Source organism: Pteronotus mesoamericanus, unplaced genomic scaffold, assembly GCF_021234165.1.
Source record: "Pteronotus mesoamericanus isolate MK-2021 breed Mesoamerican mustached bat unplaced genomic scaffold, CSHL_Meso_final contig_75, whole genome shotgun sequence".
Classification (NCBI taxonomy): Eukaryota; Metazoa; Chordata; class Mammalia; order Chiroptera; family Mormoopidae; genus Pteronotus; species Pteronotus mesoamericanus.
Genome location: NW_026555249.1, coordinates 5,568,528 through 5,588,960, shown reverse-complemented (window position 1 = coordinate 5,588,960; position 20,433 = coordinate 5,568,528). Strand labels below are relative to the sequence as shown.

At 44.0% G+C, this 20,433-nt stretch overlaps 1 protein-coding gene across 1 annotated transcript in view; it reads left to right on the top strand.

Annotated features, from left to right (window-relative positions):
• ADAMTS12 (ADAM metallopeptidase with thrombospondin type 1 motif 12) overlaps positions 1–20,433 on the top strand; it is a 230,100-nt gene that overhangs the window by 116,663 nt on the left and 93,004 nt on the right. The window contains exons 5-9 of the mRNA XM_054583922.1: positions 171–254; positions 10,385–10,509; positions 14,359–14,508; positions 19,138–19,281; positions 19,819–19,963. Coding sequence (XP_054439897.1) covers positions 171–254; positions 10,385–10,509; positions 14,359–14,508; positions 19,138–19,281; positions 19,819–19,963 — 648 coding nt within the window. The remainder of the gene's footprint in view (positions 1–170; positions 255–10,384; positions 10,510–14,358; positions 14,509–19,137; positions 19,282–19,818; positions 19,964–20,433) is intronic.

Sequence of the window (20,433 nt, the reverse complement as noted above, 5' to 3'; positions counted from 1 at the left end):
GGGCCTACCTTGCCCTTCTTTGTACTCCAGCACAACTTCTTGACCTATAAGATTACATTTGTTTTAAGTGCATCGCAATGCTGTACCCTCTGTTCCACGCCCCCTCACCCTGCACACATTTATATGTTGTGAATTTGCATCGGCTAATGGCTTTCTGTTTCTGACTCTAGGTCACTGGGTTGTTCCATAACCCAAGCATTGGCAATGCAATTCACATTGTTGTGGTTCGGCTCGTCCTACTTGAGGAGGAAGAGGTAAGGAATAGTTTCCATACACTGTTCCAACCTTTATCTTCGCTCCTTACGTCCTTTCTTTCTTTCTTTTTTTTTTTTTTTTTTGGTAGATTTTAAGATGAGGCAATGTTTTTTTTTTTTAAATTTCTAAATCTTTCAAAAGAGAAATTTTACATAAAAAGCACACATTTTCCAACTATGAGAAAAGATTACTAGAATTATTAGAGAATAAGGCTTGTGATTATTATAACAATTAGGATTTCATACATTTAAGTTTATGGAGAAAAAAACATCTCTTGATGAACAAGTTCTCAGCTACAACTCAAAAGAATAGATACACCTCATGTGTGATTAGAAGGGTGATTATTTAGCTAAGTCAGTATTTTTATTCCCTTTTTTTATTGTTGTTCAAGTACAGTTGTCTCCATTTGCCTGCCACCACTTTCCCCTGCTCCACCAACGCCCCCCCACCCCCACCCGCGTTTGGCTTTGTTCCTGGGTCCTTTATACACGTTCTTGGACGACCTTTCCCCTTCTGTCTTCCGTTATCCCCCTCCCAGCTTCCTTCTGGTCACTGTCAGTTTGTTCTTTATTTCAATGTCTCTGGTTCTATTTTGCTTGCTTGTTTGTTTTGTTGGTTAGGTTCCACTTATAGGTGAGATCATATGGTGTTTGTCTTTCACCGCCTGGCTTACTTCACTCAGCGTAATGCTCTCTAGTTCCATCCATGCTGTCGTGAAGGGTAGTAGCTCTTTCTTTCTGCTGCTTAGTATTCCACTGTGTAAAAGTACCATAGTTTTTTGATCCACTCATTTACTGATGGGCACTTAGGTTGCTGCCAGAACGTGGCTATTGTAAATTGTGTTGCTATGAACATTGGGGTGCATAGGTTCTTTTGAATTGGTGCTTCGGTATTCTTAGGGTATAATCCCAGCAGTGGAATTGCCAGGTCAAAAGGCAGCTCCATTTTTAGTTCTTTGAAGAAATTCCATACTGTTTTTCCCAGTGGCTGCACCAGTCTGCATTCCCACCAACAGTGTGCTAGGGTTCCCTTTTCTCTACAATCTTGCCAGTACTTGTTTGTTGATGATGTTTATGATGGTCATTCTGACCAGTGTAAAGTGATAATCTCACTGTGGTTTTAATTTGCATCTCTCTGATGGCTAGTGATGCTGAGCATCCTTTCATATGTCTCTGGGCCCAGTGTATGTCCTCCTTGGAGAAGTGTCTGTTCAGGTCCTTTGCCAATTTTTAAATTGGATTGTTTGTCTTCCTGGATTGGAGTCATGTGAGTTTTTCATATATTTTGGAGATCAAAATCTTGTCTGATGTATCATTGGCAAATATATTTGCACATATATTTGGTTCCCTTTTCATTTTGCTGATGTTTTCTGTAGCCATGCAGAAGCTTTTTATTTTGACGAAGTCCCATTTGTTTATTCTTTCCTTTATGTCTCTTGCTCTAGGGAGCATATCAGTGAAAATATTGCTGCGTGGAATATCTGAGAATTTCCTGCTTGTGTTCCCCTCTAGGACTTTTATGGTGTCGCGACTTAAATTTAAGCCCTTTACCCATCTTGAGTTTATTTTTGTGTATGGTGTCAGTTGGTGGTCAGGTTCCTTTTTTTTTGCACATAGCTGTCACTGCTTCCCCTACTTCCTTTCTTTAGGAAAGCTCTGAATGGACAAATGAGAGGGTACCAGAAAGATGCTTACAGGCCCCTTGAGAAGAAAATAGTATTTCTGTATCATTTTCTTGGGAATTCAATGATGCCAAATTTCTTCCTGTGTCCTGCAGAGACTTTCAGGGTCCTTCTGGTCTTTCCTTGTCACCCTTTGCCTTGCTTCCGCCCTCGCACTCACTGGACTTTGAAGAGGCCTGGGAACACCCAAGGGCCCGTAGCCTGCAGCACCCCTTCCCTCACTCTGCTCCCAGCTGCCACCTTCTCACCTCTCAGGCTCAGGGGCAGAGCTGCAGCTGCAGTATGGTCTCAGGGACCAGCCTGCTCAGAGCTGCCCCCCTTACCGTTCTCCATCACAGAATGCAGCTCACTTCCTTTACTGATACCACTCTCACAGTTCATTAACTTTCTGGGTATGTCTACTCCTTCCTCGCTCATGTCAGCCACCATCAGAATGTGAATTCCGTGAAGGCAGAGACTGTTTCTTTATTCTTGGCTGTGCCCCTGGCTCGTAACACCTGTGCCTGGGACATGAATGAATGAATGAAGTGAAATTTAATGAATGAATGAACCAGCCAACCTGATGAAATGCCTTTACAATCTACCAAGCTTCACCAGTTGCTGAAATATGCAAAGAGCATCATTCAGATCACCATCCACAGGCACTGGAAGTTAGAGTGCCCAAGGCAGGGCTCACTGTACTCTGGGCAGGAGAAGCCTCCACAATCTTCAGTTAGAAGATTTTAAGACAGTGATCTTCAGAGCCTGGATCCATTGTTCTTCTTCTTTCCTTCACCACCCACTTTCTTTAGTCATTCAATACATATTCTGCATGTCTTAGAATACTTATAGATGTATTATTTCCCTTCCTGTGAACCTTTTGTTAAGAAAATTTATCCCAGACTTCTTTAGAAACCAGGAAACACAGAAACTATGTATCTTTTCAATGTTTAACATGATATATCTAACTCTGTGGGAATGAAACTCTGATTATTATTTACTATTGATTAGGGTCTAGACGAGATAAAGTTAGGTGTTTACATGCAGAAAATTAATAGGTTACACATAGTTTTTGTCCAGTAGAGATGAAAATGGTTTGTGTCCAGCAGAGAAGATAACTAGGGAGATTACGGTTTTATTGGTATGTAAAACATTGCCTAAATTTTATCTAATTATGTAATTTATTTATTTCTTCTTTTTTATTATATTTTTTCCATTATTATTTACCCCATTCATACTCCCCCTCCCCCCTGCAATCACCACACTGTTGTCCATGGCCATGAGTCCTTTTTCCTTTGTGCTCAGTCCCTCCAACGCGTAACCTCCCCCGCCCCCAGCAATAGCCATGTCACCCTTCTTCTGTCTGAGTCTGTCTCTGTTTTCCTTGTTAGTTCAGTTTGTTCATTAGATTCCACATGTGAGTGAAATCATATGGTATTTGCCTTTCCCTGACTGGCTTGTTTCAGTTAGCGTAATGTTTTCCAGGTCCATCCATGCTGTCACAAAGGGTAAATTTTTTTTTACAGCCGAGTAGTATTCCATTGTGCAAATGTCCCTTAGTTGTTTTATCCTCTCATCTACTGACGGACACTTGGGCCACTTCCATATCTTGGCGATTGTAAATAACACGTCAATGAACATAGGTGTGCTTATATTCTTTTGAATTAGTGTTTTGGATTTCTTTGGATATATTCCCAGAAGTGGGATCACCGGGTCAAAAGGCAGATCCATTTTTAATTTTTTGAGGTATCTCCACACTGCTCTCCACACTGACCGCACCAGTCTGCATTCCCACCAATAGGGCAGAGGGTTCCCTTTTCTCTACATCCTGACCAGGCTTGTTGTTTGTTGATTTACTGATGATGGCCATTCTGACAGGTATGAGGTGATATCTCATTGTGGTTTTAATTTGCACTTCTCTGATGATTAGTAACGTTGAACATCTTTTCATACGCCTATTAGCCCTATGTTATGTCCTTTGGAGAAGTGTCTATTCAGGTCCTTTTCCCATTTTTTAATTGGGTTATTTGTTTTTCTAGTGTTGAGTTTTGTAAGTTCTTTACAGATTTTGGATATTAACCCTTTGTCAGATGTACTGGCGAATATGTTCTCCCATTCCAGGGGGTGATTTTTTATTTTGTTAATGTTTAACTCCACTGTTGAAAACTTTTCAGTTTGATGTAGTCCCATTTGTTCATTTTTTCTTTTGTTTCCCTTGCCTAGGGAGATATATCAAATAAAATATTGCTACGATAGTGACCGAGGTTTTACTACCTATGTTTTCTTCCAGGATTTTTATGGTTTTATGTCTAATATTTAAGTCTTTAATTCACTTTGAATTTAATAATCTTATGCCAGCTTTCTACGTTTCCCCACTACCTATAATTGCATTAGTTTTGTGTATCTGCCTTTGAACCAACTTTGCCATTTTGCTTGTCTCCTCATTAATGAATTAAATGTGTCATTAACATGTGCTCACCATATATTTATATGAGAATTATGTTTTTTTTAACTTTTTGAAAATTATACCTGGATACCTGGAAGGACAAATTTTCACTATTGTATAATGCGTGAGCATATATGCCTGCAGAATGCACAGAAAGATTTAGGGTTTTCAGATAAAAAAAAAAAGAAGGTTCTTCTGGGTGTGAGAAGAAAAAAACTTTGCACTCGGCAGTCCCACGAGTAGCACTGACAGGACAGTGGAATGGGGTTTCCATGTGTGGACCAGGCCCCTTAGCACTCCACAGCTCTCCATTCCCAGGGAGCCAAATTTCCTGCCAAAATCTTGCTGCTATGGAATAATTGGGGAGAACTTGATTGGCAACTACCTCCCTGACTGCATCACAATTACATTGTCGTTCATCTTCCTTTGCTCATTTTGCAAGTGTGAAGAAACGCCAATGATTTGCTACAAAAAAAACCATGGCTTCCTTCCTCCCACTTGCCAAATTGTCTTCGTCATTCAAGCTCTTATAGAATCTCCAAGTGGTAAAAGGTTCATAGTTTGACAATAGAATTGCCAGATCATTGGAGAGTTGCGATTCATAATTCTCATTTTCGTCACTCCCAGAGAATAGCTCAAGCTACTCTTCACATCTTTGACTAATGAGAAGCCCCAGCAACAACAAACAACAACATACATAAAATGAAGTTTCTGTTTGTCAGTTAGTGCCATGTAAAAACCACTGTGGATTTTCATCATACTCTGAGCATAAATTAGGGTAGTCTGCCATGATACTCAGTGTATCCTGGCGTCTTTCTCATACACTAGGTGGTCATATTTCAGACCAATGGAAACTGAAGGGCACAAAGTCATGAGCTGGAAAGGCATGTCAAATGTATTTGGACATCATGGGCCAAGAAATCAAAAAGTGGCTTCAGTTATGAGTCAACTCACATTCATTTCTGTCCAGCCTCTCTCTAACCTTAAACCAAGCTCTCATTTAGGTTTTAGCACCCTAATCCTATCCTTGAGACATTACATTCCCCCTCAAGGACTTGGACTCTGACTTGGCCTCTAGCCCTTTCCATGTTAGACCAATTTATCAGATGGCTTCCCTTCTCCTTTTGGGCAGAGGTTAGGGACAGGATTAGACTCTTACCTCTAACTTTTCCTTCTTTAAGTCTTGTGAGCAACTGACATTGTACAAAATACAAGATGCATAGTTCGTCCCCCACTTTCTAGCTGTATAACCTTTGGTAGGTTACTTGACTTGTCTGTGCCTCCATATCTCCATTTTATTATTCTTTTTATAAAATGGGGATAAACATGTCTACTTCCTGGACTTGCTGTGAGAATCAAATGTGTTAATCCATGTAATAGCATGGATTAATAGCATCTGTTAATACTTGTTAGTATCATTTTTATGATTTTTATCATTATCATCATCATATTTAGGTCCCCCAGCAACTCTGTAAATTCATTACTATTATTAGCTCATTTCACAGATAAGGAAACTGTGCCAAAGGCTTAAGGATGAGATTAGGGCCACAAGACTTCTTTAAGAGTCTTTTAGGAGACTTCTTTAAGAACAGGATAGAGACAATACTGGGGTGGGAGTGGGAGCTGGCAGAAAGCCAGGTGGGCCCCAGGTCCCTGTGCCATCCAGGGGTGGGACCAGAGGGCGTCAGGCTGGCTTGCAGGAGCAGCAGTAGAGCTGACAGGCAGGGAGGAGATTTTTCACAGAGAATGTTGCTCTTGGTCTCAGAGTGATGTAGTGCTGGGTTCACTTTTGTGAGAGTCTGGAGTTAAAAGCCTGCTAACTTTGGAGATCCAGGCTGACGATTTCTCCTGCCCCCAGGGTGATTGGTGGGTCTGTGAGAACCTAGATAACTCCTGTTCTTTCAGTATAAATGTCAATAATATTAGCGAAGAATTTGTAGACTGGTTACTTTTTTAAAATTGAGTATCTTTTCCTCTGATAGTCAGATGAGTTATTCCTTAAGCACAAGGAAGTTTTCAGATTAAACGTTTTACTGCTTTTCTCCTCTGCTCATTCTCTTTCTTCTGGGAACCTAAGCCTGGCTAGGAGCATGGCTTTGAATCAAAAAGCTGCTATTGGGACTTCTCAAAGAAATCAATATTTTTTTTTTTTTCATTATAGAGAGAGCTCACAAAGAGACAGAACAACTTACAACAAAAGCCATGTACTTGCAAAATCATTTCCTAGTTCCCATTTGGGCCTGTGTCTGTGAGCCGTTGTTGATTTCCTCTAGGTCTGCTCCCTGCCATGTAAGGTCGCCTACTCAAATGAATAGGAAGGGAGAAGTGGGAAGTGAATTGGACTCACTTGAGAAAATGAGGTGAGAAAAACATGACACAAGAACAAAGAGGGAAATCGATTTTAGTTTACAAAGGAAATGGGAAAAAATTAGTGTGGATGGGGGTTTGTTTTGACAAGCTCAAATAATTATGAGGATGCTCTATGGAAATTGTTGAGCAAGTCCCCCCACGTTCACTGTGAGCCAGCACAATCCCTCTGAGTGCTTTTGCCTCTGGTGTTTGTTTAGGCTGCATGGTAGCCAGGCACACGTAACTGCTCTTCCCAAGGCTCCTGGGATCAAGTGCATTCACGAAACGAAATGACTAAGTGTTTCTTGGACTTGGCCTCCTAGAAAATTTGTGGAGATTTAGAGATGGAGGGGACTGAAAAAAGCATTGTGCACGAGTAAAGCCTCCTGGAAGAGTCATGACATTTAATAGAAAAGAAGCAAGGTATCCTTAGGAACACGTCACTGAACTTGTATTAAATGCCCCATATCGTAGAGGAAAATTCTACACAGGGACAGGGTACCCAGATGCGAGCGATAAGCAACTCAGCTATTTGTGCAGTTGCTTTGTTTGTAAGAGGACCCAACAAAAGCAATAGGGAGCAATCATGGATGTTGACTCGTTTAAAGGCGGGAAGAGGAGAGAGAAAGACCTTCCAGGTAGAGGGAGCAGCTGGAAGAAAGCAAGGTAAAAAATAGCACGATGTTTGGAGACAGTGGTAATACAAGCAGCCTGAAGATTGCTAGAGCATAAAGTGTGAGGTTGCAAAGGGAAGGAGAGCTTTCTAGAGGCTAGACTTTGAAAGGGCCTTGAACCCTGGATCATGATATGGACGGACTTTGATTTTGACTAGGTTGACCTGGCAACAGCAAAGAGGATGGAATTAAAGAGAACAAAGAGGAAAGAAGGAGAACAGTTAAAAGATGCTGCAAACATGCATCCAAACATAAAATGATGAGGATTTGAGCTAGGGCAGTCGGGAGTAAAGATGGAGAAGAGGTAAAAATGAGCAGCCTGTGATGACGGATTGGGAAGCAGGAAATGGGGGGAGAGGAGGCCGATAGGAGGACACCAGTGTTTCTAGATTGGACAGCTCGGTTGCTGGGGGTTCCTGTAACAGAGCCATAGGATGCAGGAAGAACAGAAAGTGAATACACAGGGAAAGGATTTCAGGGATGCTGCGGTGGGGACACCTGTGGTGGCTTCCCGAAGGAGGAGTCCACCAGGAGATGTGGGTACAGAGTTTGAACTCTAGGAGAGATTTGGAATGAGGTGTGGATTTGCGAGTCAACAGCACACAGGGGATTTCTCCAAATGAGGTGGTGATTGAGGATGAACTAAGCAATGAGCCAGCAGCAGGGCAGAAGGAGAGCGCATCGGGGGGCCTGAGAAGCCATCGGAGAGTCAGAGGGGGACGGAGAGTTGGGGATCTCTGCCTGTGTTTGTCCCCTCACCAGGGGTGGGAGCAGTGGAGGAGAACCAAGCGATAATCATAATCCTCCACTGGTGAGTTGCTAAAGCTTTCCAGTTAGTCAAAGCAAAAGAAGTCTTCAATAGTTTGGAAACCACTAGTCCTAGACTAGTAGCTGCAAACCTGGGATCTAAGACCCACTCTGCCAAAACCTGCCGTGTGACTCGGTGAAGGCACTGCCCCTCTTGGGCCTGATTTTCTCATCATTTAAATGAGAAGATTGGAGTCAAAGTTTCGAAGATCTTTCAGGGAAATGGGCTGTTCCTAATGCTGGGAAAACTAGAAGCAGAGTGTTCACGCATGCGGCAACGTCTGGAAAATGACTGTTCTCTCCTGCTGATTACAAGTCCTTGCTGACACTGAATTTGGCTGAGAAATGAGGGAGAGTGGATGCTGCCCTCTTATAGATCCCTTCTGCCTACCGACCTGACCCCGGCAAAGCTCCAACTTCTTTTCCATCTCTATAATTTTGTCATTGCAATAATGTTGTAAAGTGGAATCATACAGTGTGCAACCTCTTGGGGTGAGATATTTTCATTCAGCATAACTCCCTTGAGATCTGTGTAAATCGTGCATGTTAAGAGTATGTTAACATTCACTTTTTCTTAAACAGACTCATATGGTTTGATATGTAAGGTCTTCCAAATGGTGAGTCCAGCCGATGTAGGAAAGGACATTCTAGTGAAGCTGATCACCAGTTGGAAGCACAGCTTCATCTAGGAACCCTTGTCCTTGTCATTGCTCAGTGTCTGAGCTGAGTGACCTTCATCTAGTTCTTCACTTTTCTGAGGTTTAATTCCCTCATTATATAATGAATATAACTGTTTCTTTATAAATAATGCTGAGAAAAGATGTAATTAAATGAGAGAATATATGTGAAAATTTCTGGCCCATAACGAATGATTAAGAAATGTTTCCTTCCTTCCTTTTCTTTTCTTTTCCCTCCCTCCCTTTTATTTCCTTCTCTTTCCTTCCTTCTTTCTCCCTTACATTCCTGCTGCCTGCCACCTGGTGCTCTACGGTGGGTGTGGGTCATTCCCACACTTCCTCCTCCTTGTTCTTCATGATCCGTCGTTTTGCTGGATGATGTCATCATGAGGATTTTTAAATAATGAAGTCTGTTTCTTTTCTTTGATTTCATTATACCAAGCAGTTTGGTGAGTTTTCACAAGCGATGAGCCACCTTTCTGTGCTTTCATGAAAGGAAGGTGGTCTATGGCTGTTAATTAGCATGGGTGGGAGGACCTGAAGGCTCTGAGGCATCCTTTGATTTGGGTGTGACCCTTAGCAAAATACAGAGTAGTGGAGAAGCAAGTTCACAGTTTCATGTAGAGAGTGTGCTATGTCCCCCGGCTGAGCCCACAGTAATACGCTGAGGTTATAGTGGGCCCATGGAGGTAGAATTCACTCTCCAGGTAGGATCCACCCTGTACCAGGGATGGCCTATATAGAGACCCCCAAAGGGGAAAAGAATTTCTCCTTTAGAAATCCAAATGAAACTGGAGTTTCCTTAGAGCTGACAGCCTGTTTTCTTTCTCCCTCTTCTGACAAGTGTTCACCCAGTTAATTTGGAACAAACCCTCTCCAACCAGCCTCATTAGCAACTGCAGGCCAGATGGATGACTCAGGGGCCCTGAAAGCTGCAAACTGGGGCATCTTCTACAGCATCCTAACTACTGTCAGACAACCAGTGACCCTGCTGATCCTAATCCTAACCCCCGCCCTTCCCCTACAGATGACAAACCAAGAAGTTTGGTTGGATGGGGAACCACCCAGTGCAACCCCAGCCTTGTAGGACAGCTCCTGAAAGGAAGAAGCTTTGGGTTGCAAATCCATTCACTTCGTATTAGAAATTTAAAAAATAAGACTCTTTGGAATTGTATTGACTGTGGAAGCAGAAAGCCACTGGAAGTAAAACTTCAAACAGCTGCTGGTCTTTGCTAAGACACTTCAGGTTTTTTTCTCCCAGAGTTCCGTGTCCCAGGGATCATTTTTGTCCTAGAGTCCTCCTGTTCAGGCTCTTGCAGTGGAAGTCATGAGAGTCCTGGTGTTTAGCACAGGGGTCAGCCCTGAGAAGTACCTAACGGGGCCTCTGCTGCATCTGCCAGGTGGCAGGGGCACCCGGCCAGAGCTCACCTCACTTGGCTGCTTCTGGGACCAGTGATGGGCGCTGACCGCAGTACGCTCAGCCGTGCCGATCGATGTCTTCCTCTTCTTTCTCCAGCAAGGACTGAAAATAGTTCACCATGCAGAGAAGACACTGTCCAGCTTCTGTAAGTGGCAAAAGAGCATCAATCCCAAGAGTGACCTCAACCCCGCCCATCACGATGTGGCCGTCCTTCTCACCAGGTACCCCCGAGCCCACGGGGAAGCCGGGGCCTGCACGCCAGTGGGGGCTGGCAGGTGGGAGGGTGGCCAGGTATCCAAACTCGTGAAATTCTCCTACTCTTTATTGCTTTTGGTCGTTTCTTAAGGCAGCTTCTGTGATCTAAACCATGCCTGACGCCCATACCAGGGAGGGAGGGGGCAGTTAGCAAACTTGCTAAATGTGACCAAAGTCTCTGCGTTAATGAACTGTGTCTGCTGGCCAAATGCTGGCCTCTTTCCTAGCCCCGTGATGATGTCCTCTTTAAAACTGGCTTCTCAGTGCGGCCTTATAAACAATCAGGCAGCTTGTTTGCAGATCCTCATTAAAGACTCCGGTTACTTTCAACCATGGGAATTCCAGCCCTTTATTTTTAATTTTAACAATGTCCCTCCAGTTTAGAAACATGCAACTATTTCTACAGAAATCAGTCCTCCTTGTAACTGATCTCTGACGGATGTTGAGATCAGAAAGTTGGGAGCAGGCCCTCCCCTGAGTAGACAGAGTGGTTTGCTTATACCTTTCTACCTCTTACCCTCATGAAGATACCATTTTGTTTTGACTACTGACAGATGTTGCAGTTCTAATTAAACACATCAAACCATTTAGGACTCATAGCTATGAAAAGCTAGTGAACTTTCCTGAAACCGAGGCTCTTAGAAATCTACCTTTCCTCATTGATTCAATATTTGTTGAGCACCTACTGTATACCAGATACTAGACTAATTTTAATCTAGACAAATGAAGGTCTTACATTAATAGGGGGGAGTATAGTCTCATGAGACACTCCTCTGAAGGTTCGGAGGCATCCTGAAATCCAGGGATGAGTAAGAAAAGAAGCCCCTTTGCCTGGTCCTTCATGCACTGTCAGGCCCTCTGTGTGTGTGTCCCTGAACATGCTGATCTGTCATCTGTCCCTTTGACAGCATAATCCCAGGCACAGAACACCTACAAGGATGACAATCAGCTCCCACTCTATCCAAACACCTGCCTTACCCTGACCGGAAACTTCCAATGACTAGAATCACTCTTTTGAGTGAAAGTATCAAAACTTTGTTTGAATGCAAACATGTTCCAAAAGAAGTCTGTGGCACAAACCTGTCACATGAGGTCCATTAGGACCTATGTCACCGTGGGTTGCTCAATAGCTCCCTGGGAAAATAGGTTTGCGAGGGTGTGGAGTGTGAGCACGCGGGCTCTGGGGAGCCAGCACTGGGGCACTGGGCAAAAAGCAGACTTCAGAGCAGGCAGTGCCTGTCTGTAGGGAAGAACCCCGGGTTCCCTGACCAGCACTGGCTCCCTGGAAGCCGTGTCTTGGTTACGTCACTTGCCCAAAATCTCATTGCCATAACAAGTAGATCTGGGACTTAAATCCAGGTAGTTTGACTGTAGTAGCCATATTCTTAACTATTACCCTAATAATATGAAGGATGTGCTCTCCTTTTTCTTATTATGGTAACTTTTCTTTCTTAGAACAGGGGTCTTATTTCAAGCTATGATGAACCTCACCAGCTCCTAGACAGTGGAGAATGTTTCAGTGTCTAAAGCAGGATTTCTCCACTGTGGCCCCCTTGACGTGTTGGGTTGGATAATCCTTTGTTGTGAGGGGATGTCCTGGGCCTAATAGTATATTTAACAGCATCTCTGGACTCCATCCATGAGATGCCAATAACTTTCCTCCAAGTTGTCACAACCAAAACTGTCTCCAGACATTACCCAGTGTCCCGTAGGATGGGGTGGGGAACAAAATCACCCCCTTGTGAGAACTTCTGGTCTGAAGACATAGGTAGAATGAGGAAGGGAGGGAGGTGTAAGGCTGAGCTTGCCTCTGGAGGGCTGAACTGAGATCCACTTTTGCAAGAGTTACCTGTGGAGTTGCCTTCAGTAGAAGGTAGCTTTGGCTTCAACATATTCTGTGAAATGGGGCTGGTGGCAGTGTGCAAAGGCATGTTTTTTTTAAAGTATATTTTATTGATCATGCTATTACAGTTGTCCCATTCTTTTTTCTCCTCTGTATCCCCCTCTGCCTGGTACCCCATTCCTTCCAGCATTCCCCCCCTTAGTTCCTGTCCATGGGTCATGCATGTAAGTTCTTTGGCTTCTCCATGTCCTATACTATTCTTAACCTTCCCCTGTCTATTTTGTACCTACCAGTTATGCTTCTTATTCCCTGTACCTTTTCTCCTCCTCTCCATCTTCTCCCTCCCTGCGATCTCCATTTCTGTAATTCTGTTTCTGTTCTAGTTTGCTTAGTTTGTTTTTGTTTTTTTTTAGGTTCAGTTGTTGATAGTTGTGAGTTTGATTTTCTTTTTTTTCTTAGATAAATTCCTTTAACATTTCATATAATAAGGGCTTGGTGATGATGAGCTCAAGGCACGTTTTCTCTTATGACATCCCCTGTGCATGGGGGAGGTAGAGCTGATGTCCTTTTGGCAGCCTCGGCTCCTCACCTACAAAAACAGTATTCTGACCATTATTTAGTCCCTCGTAGCCTCGTTAGTGCTTTATTTAATGGACCTAATTTCCTGCGTTCTCAGAAGGAGGAGGCGGGCAGCTTAGCAATGAACACCCTTCATCTCTTTCAGCAGCTCTATGCTGACCTAGTAAAAATAGTAATAGTAAAAAGTAGTAAAAATAGAAATGTAAAAAAGTGCCTCTTGCAGCAGGGGTAGACAACTGTTTGGTCAGTCCTACTGCAGAGCCATGAACTATTTAGAATGATTGGGCTGTCTGATCCAGCAGGGAACTACCCAGCAGCTGCTGCTGTTTGTGGGAGTGGGTTCGTGCCTACAGTGCATGTTCTGCAGGCAGCTGCTCTCTCCTGTTGTCCCAGATGCTGCCTCCTGGAGAGCTGAGAATTCACAGCAGTTCTCAAAGGCTGGGTTTCTCCCATGGCCCAGCAGACACTCAGACACTCAAGCAGACCATGGATTGCCAGAAATGGTGCCGCACAAAACCTGTGGGCTGAAGATCTGGAACCAAGTAAAGCGTAGTCTTGGTTGGCATTGGTCCTCGTCGCTCCTGGCAAAGAGTTCTTCCTGAGCTGAAGAAACCAGTGACCAATGAACAACTCTTTCACAATCCATGTCAGGAACTGAAGTGGTCCTTGCCAAGATATGGGAGCACATTTTTATACTTGAAAGCTGTAACTAGTATTTTGTGAGATCCTGGGATCTTTCCTTCCTTCTTCCAGTGTAAGGCAATAATGAGGCCCTGGTACAAAGGCAAAAAATCTTCCTCTCCCTCCCTCTCTCTCTCGGTCCATTTGCATGTTTGTCACCTCCTATGTACAATCTTTTTAGGGCAGTGGAGCTGGAGTGAAAATTGATTTGATCTCTGGATGGATTTATAGGACCAGTTGCCTTCTTCATGAGTGAGAAAGAATTTTCATATGAATTTTGAGCACAGACATCAGGAAAAAACAAAAAAAAAATTGTTTCATATTTGAAAAACCCCAGTTGCTGCTTGCTGTCCATTCCCTGCTTAAAAATTCAAGTTAACTTCCATTTTCAACAAAATCCTTTTGTTTTAGAGCAAATACTATAATTTGGCTTCCTGAGATTAAGAGCAAAAGTAACTCAAAAGAAAGTATCTGCCATAAATTTTCACATCCTTAGATGTTAGTGAGATTCAATAAGCAAGTGGTGAAATCAGAATAATCTTAATGAATTCACAAGTGCTACCTATACTCATATGGACTTAAAAAAATTATTTTAATCCTGCTTTACAGACCATACTGAGTGTGGATCCATACTCAGATTTTCCCAGGTGGGGCTGTGGGTGTGTCTCTGGCTCTCTGCGTGCTCCTATGCACCTCTATCCTCTGCTTTCAGGAAAGACATCTGTGCAGGAGTCAATCGCCCCTGCGAGACCCTGGGCCTGTCCCACCTGTCGGGAATGTGCCAACCTCACCGGAGCTGTAACATCAATGAAGACTCGGGCCTCCCTCTGGCGTTCACCATTGCCCACGAGCTCGGACACAGGTAAAGGGCCGAGGAAACTGAGGCCGCTCTGCCGTGTTCACACGTCAATGTCAGATAGTGAGATGGATGGAGAGCACCTTCCACGGGGTCATCAGGTTGCATTGTGGCTTCAAATGCCCCCTCCTAAACCTCTGCTTTCTCATCTGTCATGTACGAATGATCACACGCCTTAAAGATCCCAGTGTCTTTTCTACGTTGACCTCTTGTCCCACGTCCAGCAGTTCCAGAGGCCACAGCAGTCTCTGAAGTAAAATGAGGTGAGCAGAAGCAAGGGGAGAAGCTGTAACTCAGCCGATGAACTCAGGAGTAACAATTCCTGGTCAGTTCTTGTGAAATAATACTAATGTTAACATCACTAAAAAGTCACAGACCATAACATTTTGGGCCCTTCCGTTATGCCAGATGATTTGCGTTGTGTCATTGAATCATCTTGATGACCTACGAAGTAGGCACTATTGTTAGCGTCATTTTACTTCTTTGTGTAAAGGAGAATGTTAAATAAATAAATGGAAAACTGCTCTAAATCTGAAAAAACCATCAAACAAATACCAGTTAACAGAAGTCCATGTTGTCCCAAAAATGTGTCACTTTGATTGGATGGATTCATTAAAAGCAGGTTTCAGAATGTTTAAGTGAAGAAATAATGAGGATTCTGGATTCTCCAGGTAGCAGATGTCCCTGTGGAGGAACAGTCTTAGCTTATTTGTAGCTTAATATGTTGGTCTATTTACAAACCACAAATAGGAGCGCATCATCCTAATTAGAAACTCAGAGTGGAGAGCTATGCAAATGACTCAGCTCTACCCCCTGCTGTCATGTGGCTGCCATCCTGGGTCCCTTCCTGAGAGAAGATCTGGAAAAGAGGTGGGACTGGGAAGAATCCTGGAGACTGGATTGTTCCAGACCTGGCCTCTCTGGCCTGGGCTTTTTCACCCCTTTTCTCTTGTCATATTGGAACTTGGCAAAATGCCTTTACCTACAGTATAAAACCAGAGTATTGGCTTGGGAGTTGGGCAAAGTGAGTGCTTATTCTGCCTTTTTCATCAGCCAATATTATGGCCTTAGATAATTCCCTTCACCTCTCTGCATTTGTTTGCTTATCTGTGAAATGAGTAGGTTGACCTAGGCAGTTTCTTAGGTACTGTGATTTCTTTGATCCTTATCAAAAAGCCCTAGAAGATAAATATGATAGCTTCTAGTGTCCTTGTTGTTACATGCTATTGAGTCAGCATCGACTCCTGGGAACTCTATGAATGAGTGACGTTCGCAATGACCTGACCTTAACAGCCCTGCCCAGCTCCCGTAGACTCCTGCCTATGGCTGCATATATGGAGTCAATCCATCTTTTATTTGATTTTTCTCTTTTCCTGCTGTCATTTTTCCCCCAGCATTATTATCTTTCCCAGATATCCCTGGCTGCTCATGATGTTCCCAAAATTAGGACAGCTTCAGTTTTGTTACTTTTGCCTCTAGCAACGCTTCAGGCTTCATTTACTCTAGAACCCACTTGTTCAACTTTCTGGTGGACCAGGCTATGCATAGAATTCTCCTCCAGCGCCATATTTCCAGTGAGTCTTTTTCCTATCAGCCTCCGTTACTGCTTTAGCTTTCACATATGTACATAATAGCTGGGAATTCAAGGGTGTGGATGATCTTAACCTTGGTCTCTCATGACAAAGCTTTGTCCATGGTGACCTTTTCTAATTCTTAAATAGCTGCCCTTCCAAGTTTCCTTAGTTGTCAAAAGTTCAGAGATGGGGTTAAGTGACTTGCTTATAATTATATAACGACTGGGAACAGGATGCTAGGTCTTGAAAAGGCCAGGTCCTGGTTGTTGGCATGCTGATAATAACACTTGGCAAATGAAAGTTATTCTCATGTGCAAATACATAGGTGTCCTCAACCCTGAGATGTGGAGAGCTGTGTCCCCAGCAGCCTCCAATCCAGTCAGCTTCACGTGCTGGCCAAGCAATGCCAGTATAGCTAGATCAAGCTGAGACATGATTGCTCAAGACCTTTCCAGCAATGATATACTCAAGAAAAGCTGAAAAGATTTGGCTTGATAAAAGATATTCTCAAATCCTCCCTACTCTGTTCAAAGAATAGATCCCCTATACCCTTAAATTCAATCTGACCTTGTGAAGAGACTTGGAAATATGCTAGGCAGCTCTTGCACAACCATGGGCTATGGCCTAAGTGAATACTTCCACTTTTATTTTGAGAGGGAACTGTTAAAATACCCATTTGTGAGGGCCCAGGATTATATTGGTCATCCATAGCCAGGTCTCATATCACCCTGCTGGGCTCCTGAGAAAGTTACCAGAAATGAAGGGGGCGTTCTGGGAGGATGTTTCAGGGGCTGTCTGCACCTGGCATCCTCTCCTCTAAAGTAATGAAGATATGACATAAGGGAACACTTAAAAGGCTCTATCCACCTTGTATTCCCCCACCCCATACTTCTGGATGGGGGTGTATTTCATTTACAGAGCTTTGCTCATAGGCATACACAAAATGGGTCATAATGAATTAGAAAAGCTGAACTTCTATGGTTCTTGTTCTCTGTTTGTTCTATTCCACCAGAAAAAGAATAATAAAAGGCAAGGAACAGACCCATTTCACCAACTGATCCCCCGAACCCAGGCAATCAACTTGCTATTTCATGTCTGCAATTTGGCAAACCCACCTTAAAGGAATTTAAACACAAAGACAGAGTGAAGCAGGTGAATCTGACCACCCAGGAAGTCTTTTCAGACTGGAGAGACCTCCTTCCTCCCCACCTGCTGGGAGGTAACTTCCTGGAAACAAGGCTTCCATCCCTGTGGCCTCGTATGATGTCCCTGTCCTTCCTCTTTCATTGACCCACTGTTCCCATGTGACATGAGTGCCCCACCCATTTAGAGAAAATAGGCACTGTCTGGGGGACACTTGCTTAGTAGCGCTGCTTTTCTCTGATCGTATGCAAGTGCAGAGGGTGATAAAGCTGGAAGGGAAAATGCTTTAGTGAATGAAAAACTTCAGATGGACCAAAATGAGCTTTTGGGGAGCGGATACATTTTGAATGTAGGTTTTGAATCCTCCCAGCAGATAGCTTCCATCCATATGGCTTATTGTGGAATATTCAATGCTAAAAAAAACGTTATTGGTGTGCATTTTTAGAATCATGTTTGTAGTGTAGGATTTTTACTAATTATGAAGAAGGTGAAGCAGTGGAATACCTCATGTGCTGGGAAGGTCTGGATTTGCAACAGTCTGGGGAAGCCCTGCTCGGATGGAAGCTTTCACTGAATCACATTCTTTGTGGGTTAAGAGCTTCACAGGTTAATTCTCTGACTCCTTTGTAGTTTTGCATCTGAGTGTTGATAGAATGTGATCTGAGTCTATATTGCAAGTCCACACAGCATAATGCATTTTTAAAAATACAAGAAATACCTCTAAATCCCTTGAGGGCCATTCTCTGCAAGAGTTGCTACTGTTAATGTCAGAGGGTTAAATTTCACTGGCAGAATATAAAGCTGTAATTTTTCTCCATTCAGATTTGGAAATTTGAGCCACAACTCTGGGTGGCCAGTAAGCAGTGCCCTGTGAAGAGAGCCTTCTGGGATATCTCAGAAGGCATCTTGGGGTGCTCCTCTGAGGACTAGGTTTATGAACAGACACTTCTGAGGTTGTTTCTTTCCCAGGCACCCCATTGCCACGGTGGACAGGTAAGCTCTCAGGGCCTTCCAAGGCTGCTTCACCTGGTCAGCCCTGGCGTTGGGAGGCCACGGAGCGGACTGAGCGAGATGTGGACGAAAACACTGAAATATCAGTGCAAAGACGTGCAGAAGAGCTCGGTTTGCCCCCAAGCAGCTGTGTGACTTTTGACAAATCTCCAACTTCTTCATCTAGAAAAGGAAAATAAGCTAGACAATGGTACAAACAGCAATAAAAACTTTCTTCCATTTATGAAGCCCTTATTCTACGTCAGGCACCTGGCTAAGTGGTTCTCAATCTTTATTCCATTTAAATCTCATGCTGCACTGTGATGACCATCCCGTTTTCTAGGAGAGGAAAAGGAGCACAATTTGGTAACACGGATAGTTAAATGGCTGAGCCAGGATTCCAGTCCAGACCGCGTGTCCTCGGGAAGCCTGCTCTTACCCATTGACCCAGGGGGCCTCCCGAATGGCTGAGTCTGGAGGACTCTCAAGCAGCATGAGAAAGAAACTCAGCCCCTCAAAGCTTGTGGCTTTTGGTGGAGTCCCCCACAGCCCTCTCCTTTCATGCTCTCCCTTAAATTATGCTGAGAAGGGAGAAGGGAGGTTATGCTTTTTGGTGCTGTGGTTACTGCAGCAGAAGAAAGAAAACAGCTGGAGGCAGCGTTTGCCCTCCTGACTCTAGAAAGCCAACCGGAAGCTCTTCGCTGTCTGACAGACAGAAGCTTTTGAATTAGCCACTTGGCTCCCACAGGTGCACGTTTGAAGCAGAGCTAGCCTAACGTGTTCCCTGTGCTTTTTAGTTGAAAATCAGCTCTCCCTCCCCAACCTCACAGTCCCCCTTAGTAAGCAGATGCCTTCTGGGGGCCTCTGTGGGCATCTCCTCTTCGGGAAACCGTCTCCTTGACATTCTCGCGCCCCGGACCTCCCGCAGCTTCGGCATCCAGCACGACGGGAAGGAGAACGACTGTGAGCCCGTGGGCAGGCACCCGTACATCATGTCGCGCCAGCTCCAGTACAACCCCAGCCCGCTGACGTGGTCCAAGTGCAGCAAGGAGTACATCACCCGCTTCCTGGAGTAAGTGACTGTGCATCTCAGAGCAGCCCCATCTGGGTCTCCTGAAACCAGATGTCCTTTCGAGTTTAACCTAAGGCCTGGAAAAGTTTCAGTTCCTCTCAAGTCACACTGTCAGAGTGGCATCTGACCCTGAAATGTAGGTGGGTTCTGCCCTCCAGCCACAGCCAGGGGAGTATCCTGTCCACTGCTTGCTCCTGTCTGAAGGTGGCTCCCTATGAGTCCTTGGGGACTGGAAGGAATAACCAGGATATGTCAGAAGTGGTCACCCAAACCCCACTGGGGATAAGGTGATGATTTACTAGTTTCACCACTGCTTGTATTTCCTAGATCACATCTGAACTAAAGGAATGGGATGTGGTTTTGGTTTCCTTTTAGACAGCGCCCGCTATGGACCTGGAGGGTTCTTGGCCTTGTAGATATAAAGTTTTCTTGAAGGACAAAAAGTAAATGAGAGGGGTAGGAGCTTCTGTTGAATGAAAGACTAAAGATGAAGGAAATCATGAACATATGCTCTCATTTCTATTAACTTCTTTTCAGCCGAGGCTGGGGGTTCTGTCTTGATGACATGCCCCAAAAGAAAGGCTTGAAGTCCAAGGTCATTGCTCCTGGAGTGATCTATGATGTTCACCACCAGTGCCAGCTGCAGTATGGCCCCAACGCCACCTTCTGCCAGGAAGTAGAAGTAAGTGTTGGGTGTCTCGGTGCCTCTCATGGGCACGTGCAGGGCTTCAGACCTCCAGCATGCTGGGAGAAGGGCCAGGGAAATATTTGGAAATAGGAAGATCCAGACACAGAAATGGAAACTTTCTGTTTTTGGCAAGGTATCTATAAGGCAGAAGGATTGATTTTGCAGTCATTTATATTCCTTGACTCTACCTTCTTGCTATTCTGTGGAGCCCTGAATCCTTTGCAGCTGGGTGGTGGTGAAGAAAATTCTATCGTGAGTTTCAAGAATCACAGGTAGTCACACCTGCAGACTCCACATCAAACCACTTAATCCCCAATGTTGCATTCTTTCCTGAATCTGGTTAATCTACCAGATCCCAAGGTAGGAATAAGATATATCCCCAATTTATTCTTTATTTTCAACACCCAAATGATAACTCCTAAGGAGTTTGTGGCCCTGCCCTGTTTTTTCATTCCCACAGCTAC